Here is a 6,000-nt window from a genome sequence, read left to right as displayed (position 1 = left end):
TTTACATTTAACATGAATCATGATCCTAAAAGCATTGAAATGTCTTCATAACATCCTACAAAGAAGAGAGAACAGCACTGCTGTTCTACACTGTGGGTCTTGCCCAGTCTATAGTTACAAGAAATAGTTCTTTAGTTGTTGTGATGCCCTGGGTAGACTTCATTCTTAAGTAATGTACTTTGTCTATAGTAACTCCCTGCAAATATGTATATGTGCACAGAATATCCTGAAGATACATGGTGAGGTTTCGTTGCCTTTGTTGTCTGAAGCCTTTTTTTTTTTTTGGGAGACAGAGTCTCACTCTGTCGCCCAGGCTGGAGACCAGTGGCACGATCTTGGCTCACTGCAACCTCTGCCTTCTGAATTCAAGTGATTCTCCTGCCCCAGCCTCCCAAGTAGCTGGGACTACAGGCACGTGCCACCACACCCAGCTAATTTTTTTTGTATTTTTAGTGGAGATGGGGTTTCACCATGTTAGCCAGGATGGTCTCAATCTCCTGACCTCGTGATCTGTCCACCTTGGCCTCCCAAAGTTCTGGGATTACAGGCATGAGCCACCGCGCCTCGGTCTCCTCTCTGAAGTATTTACGGTTGTTGTTTCTATTATTGTTCCCAGCCAGAACTGGAACTGACCTGATGTCATGATCTATGAATATAATTTTTAATTAAGGAAAAAGTACTAGGAAATCTCATGTCATTGTAGACCTGCTTCGCTGAATACCATTTAGCAGTCTATACTCCAGCCACCAGGCATATTGGCTGTGCAATGATGCCTCCACGATAACAGTGAGGAGTAAAAGTTGGGCTTAGATACTCTGGCTCTTGCTTAGGTCCAGGGGTATGCTGTGTTCTTGTAACAAATCCCACATATACATACATATGCATATTGTTCCACAAACATCCCCAAGCAGAAACCAGGGTTAGGTGCAGAATAACCTCAAAAAAGTTTTGGTTGCTAGGCTGTAGATGAGTCTTTCTGAGGCTGGTATTTTGACACTACGGGCTCCATTGTTTCTCAGCTGCTGTGTTGTGCTGCATCAATTGTTTCACTATATTATCACTAAAAGCTTGGTCTCCCTAAAAACATTAACTTCTTAGGACCTGCGTGCCAATGGGGGCTTTTGGACTTGACTTCAGCTTTTTGGGGGGATAGAGTCCCTTTCCCCTCTGTAGTATTGGGTTATTAGTGAATCAACCCTGAAGAGGTAAACGGTTGGAGCCTCAGCCTCCCAAGAGGCTGTCACTGGAGAATGGTCTCACTGACTTCAGCCCTTGGGCATTTCCACAGCACATTTTCCCCTTAACACCTCTACTCCTGCTAAATGCCTACCTAACTCTTAAAATAGGAAAGCTGGGAACTCCACTCAAAATCATACAAAAAACCAGTTTGTACATTTGGACACCTCCCGAGCACTCACAGTCCCTGTGTTTCTCTTTTCCAGCAGTAGACAGTCACTGTCATGCAGTTTAAGTGATTTATTGATGTCTCAGCTAAACTTGCTATTGTTTCAGGACATTTCAGTCACCAAAGTTTTTAAAGAGCATTCTGTACTAGAGGAGCCGTGCTGCTTCCTTGTGTCTGCTAATGTGTCCTTAGCCAGCCTCATTCTTCTTCAGCTTTTCCACTTTGGCAACATAGATCCTCATGGTGTCCATCTTAAACATCCCTTTGTTCACATTCCATGCCTCCTACTTGGCCTTGGCTTTCACATCTGAGGCTGAAGGGGCAGGAATGTTGCAGTCGCTCTGGGTGGGCTGTTTGTAGAAGCTATACACCAGCAGTTTTCTCCTGATCGCACACAGTACCCTTCAGCTGCTTGAGGGCAGTGCGGGCCAGCTCAAACTCCACTTGGCACATTGTGGGAGGGAAGGCCAGGCCCCTCTGTCCTTTCTAGGTGAAACCTGGTGCTAGAAGGTTCATCAGGTTTCTTCATCGATAGAGTGGGGATGATGATGATGATATATCTTCCTCACTGAATTTTGGAGGACTTTTCATTGAGAATCCCTATGTACAGTGTCTGGTACAGGGCTATGTGTGTTGTAGCACTGATCAAACTCTCAGTAGAGAGTGGTATAATTTTAACTCCTTAACAAACATTTCAAGATAGTAAGAAGAAAGTATAATACCAAGTTTTGGTTACATAGCCTTTTAATGAAGCAAAAACTTTTAGACATTAGCATTCCAAACAAAGTTTATTCTAGCAATAAGACACAATGTGATAGTGAATATAAATTACTGTGGAAATTACTTCAGATCTGAGAAATGTGGAAAATAATTGAAAAAGCTCATGGGTCTCTTCCTGAAGGACAACCTGTGAACCTGTCAGTGCTAGGAGAGATACTACCTAGCTGTTCCTGCCTATACCACTCTTCTTACTTTATAGCTATGGTAGCCCCTTCATAATCCTTTCAGGTTCTAGCAAAGCAGGAATATCAATTTACTGTAATGTTTAATAAACATTCTCAGATTTACAACATCTGGGAAATAATAGCACTTATAAATCATGGACACTATCAAAGATCATTCATAATATATTCTTACTATCTAAACTTGGTTTTCTGTACATTTAATTTTTCTAGAGGTATGTGAAGTGGGGAAAATGGGTACTTTAAGAACTATGATTTGTTTAATTTTCACCTAGATAATTGACAAACATTTATTATTATTATTATGTAGAACAACATAGATATATCAGTATCCATATTTTACCTTTAATATCTCACAGGAATGGTATTTTGGGTTAATGACTATTTACCCAGAAAATCTGGAGAAAATTTTGCAATCTCGACAACACCCTATTTTTTTAAATACAATTTTTTCTCTAAAAATTAGTTAACTTTTGATAATCTGTGTGATAAAGAAGGTTGGGAATAGGAGAATGAAAATTTGCTGGTAACTCAGTTTGGCTTATATGTTATGCATTATTAAAATTTTTTCAGCGCAATAACAAAATGAAAAATCTAATTTGAGTTTCACCTTTTTTTGTCATATCCTCTGGAAGAGGTACAGATAAATGGGAAGTAGAAAGAAAAATTTGAAGTATAAAAGCCTTAAGTCTGATTAACTTTGAACTTTAAGATTTAATTATATAATGTAATTATTGTCTAATGTTAAACAATGTTGATTATTATAAAATGTCTATATATATATATATATATTTTTTTTTTTGAGACTAAGTCTCACTGTGTCGCCCAGACTGGAGTGTAGTGGCATGATCTCGGCTCACTGCAACCTCTGCCCTCCGGGTTCATGCCATTCTGCCTCAACCTCCCAAGTGGTTGGGACTACAGGTGCATGCCGCCACGCCTGGCTAATTTTTTTATTTTTTATTTTTAGTAGAGACGGGGTTTTACTGTGTTGTCTAGGATAGTCTCGATCTCCTGACCTCGTGATCAGCCCACCTCGGCCTCCCAAAGTGCTGGGATTACAAGCATGAGCCACTGCGCCTGGCCTATAGATGTCTATCATTGTGAAATATCAGTGATCTGCTAAAGAATGGGTGTTGATAACTGTGAAGGGTATGAGATTTTACCCTACTTAGTAGCTTACAAGTTACCACACTATAGTTTCATGGATGCTGTTAGAAGACATGAGACTCCTAAGTCAGAGACAAATGATAGTAACCAGGGTATAGGCATTTTTTTCTTTTCTTTTTTTTCATGGATTCTCTGAGCCCTACTCCTATAGAGCAATGTTAAGAGGGCTAGATGACACCTGCACACTCAATGGGCAGTGTAAAGGAGAGGCATTCTGAGCTTAAAGAACTCAAATCTCATATAATAGTTGATAAGCATGCCTGCCCCTTTCTCCAGAGGGAAACTGTATCTGCATTCTAAGGGGCAGTCAGGGCAAATTACTCATAGCAGTAATTTGAGAGAACCATGGAGAATTGTCTTCTAACAGTGGGTCTGGGCTGAAAATTTGCATAACAAGTACTGTATTTGTAATGTAAATTAATAATGTAAACAAGAGCAGAAGAGGACTTTCTTTCTTTCTTTCTTTCTTTTTTGGAGACAGGTCTGTTGCCCAGGTTAGAGTGTAATGGCATGATCACGGCTCACTGTAGCCTTGAACTCCTGGGCTCAAGCAGTTCTCCTGCCTCAGCTTCACAAGCATGTACCACCATGCCTGGCTAATTTTTAAAATATTTTCTAGAGACAGCGTTTCACTATGTTGCACAGGCTATTCTTGAGCTCCTGGGCTCAAGTGATCCTTCAGCCTTGGCCTCCTAAAGCACTGGGACTACAGACATGAGCACTACGCCTGCCCCCTACTGCCCCTTTTTTAAAGTACCTGGGAGAACAAAGTTTAAATATTCTATTTTTGTAGCACCTAATCAATGTACAATTTAAGATACTTTCAAAATTTTACATTATTGAAAATAAGTAGGTTAAGGACTTTTACTTAGGATCACTTTGCTGTAATGCTGCATGTTTTTGAAATAATAAAACTTTATTTTGAAAACACTCAAAACTCTTAACTAATTTATACAATTCATACTGTCTCTTGTTAAAAATCCACACGGGGGATATTAAGTCTGTATCAGGCCATGAAAAAGTTTAGATATGAAGAAGGCGGGTTTCTTTTTTTCTTAATGTTTACACCAGACCAAAGTGAATCATTCTGAGAGAACCACCATCTCTGATTTCCTGCAAATAAACAAATAAAAATAATTAAAATAATGTTTAAGCAGAGTAAGAAGTAATTGACTTAACATTTGTATCTTTATTATTTTTAAGTACTTAAAAATAGTGAAACAAAATAGTTTAAAATGTACTGCACATAGATACATAAGAGAACTGTATACTTACCTGACTTGATCATCAAAATTTTGATATGATATTCATAAAAACTAGTCAAGAAATAATAAGCATTAAGAGGCAAAGAAACGACAGGATGGTAATTGAAATTTAGAAGCATCTGAGGGTTCCTCCAATGAAAAATTGCAAACTGTGGGTCATCATTTGGATTCTACAGTGTGATTTTAAAATACTGTGTATTCTAAAAGGTATTATATAACATATTTCCTAATTTTGGGTGTTTTACTGAGTATTTGATAGCGGCTCTTGAGGTAATGGCTTATAAAATAGAAAAGATTGTGGTTTTATAAGACTTTCATAAAATTTTATGAAGCTTCAAAGAAATATTGACAACAACTTTATCTATTTCCCATTTATTATTCTTTCTTTTGCACTTTCCGCCCATCTCTATCAGTTACAGAAAAACAGAAGATTTTATGGGCTTCTGAAGTTGGATAACGTGTGAAGATAAGACTAAAGATGAGTAATATGTGAAAAATAACACAGTGGGGACATTTTTTAAAATCTGAAGATAACCTACTCAGAGTTGAAATGGTAAAAGTAAAAGTTAAAGAGAGTAGGGATAATAGCACTTACACTATCGTGTCATAATTGGAGACATTTTACTTAAAGTATAGGTGAAAATAATTTTTAAAAATAAATTTATTCTGTAAGTTATATCTTAAAAGTTATTTTTACTAAGAGAAGCCTTTCAGAAAGTCTGCATTTATACTATTTTAAGTAGTCACATCTCAAAGGAAACAGATATGGGGCTAAAAAATAGGGGCAACACATGTATGTAGGTATGTGCCTGTAGATCTTGATGTACACAAAATTGAAAAAAAAAAAAAAACCTGGAAAAACAGGTAGCAAGAAGAATGCGTAATTTAATAGTGCCTGGGGCTTGAGTGTGTGCTGGCAAGTTCCGGGCTTTTAGGTAGCTTTCAATTTAAAAAGAAAACTAAGCACTGTCATTTTAAAAACATAAGCTTCAACTCTTGGCTTATAAACTACCATATCAAAGTCTAGTTTCTATACCACGAGAATGGTCATTGAGAAAATGAGTTAGGTTTTGGCCTTGTTCATCAACTGACAGAGATCCTAGATAAATTATTTTATTTTCCTAATATCTAGATATACTTGTTGCTAGAAGACTGATGGCATACCTAAGAAGTATCATGTCGTTCAGCCATGTTGTTG

At 37.8% G+C, this 6,000-nt stretch overlaps 1 protein-coding gene across 2 annotated transcripts in view; it reads right to left on the bottom strand.

The window, feature by feature from the left end:
* Nucleotides 1–4,434: 4,434 nt before the first annotated feature.
* WDPCP (WD repeat containing planar cell polarity effector) overlaps nucleotides 4,435–6,000 on the bottom strand; it is a 491,911-nt gene continuing 490,345 nt past the window's right edge. For both annotated transcript variants that reach the window (XM_015112569.3, XM_015112570.3), the window contains exon 18: nucleotides 4,435–4,650. In XM_015112569.3, coding sequence (XP_014968055.2) covers nucleotides 4,600–4,650 — 51 coding nt within the window. In that variant the 3' untranslated portion in view covers nucleotides 4,435–4,599. The remainder of the gene's footprint in view (nucleotides 4,651–6,000) is intronic.

Source organism: Macaca mulatta, chromosome 13, assembly GCF_049350105.2.
Source record: "Macaca mulatta isolate MMU2019108-1 chromosome 13, T2T-MMU8v2.0, whole genome shotgun sequence".
Taxonomy (NCBI): Eukaryota; Metazoa; Chordata; class Mammalia; order Primates; family Cercopithecidae; genus Macaca; species Macaca mulatta.
Note: the sequence above shows the minus strand (reverse complement) of the source record. Positions and strands in the feature narration are given on the sequence as shown.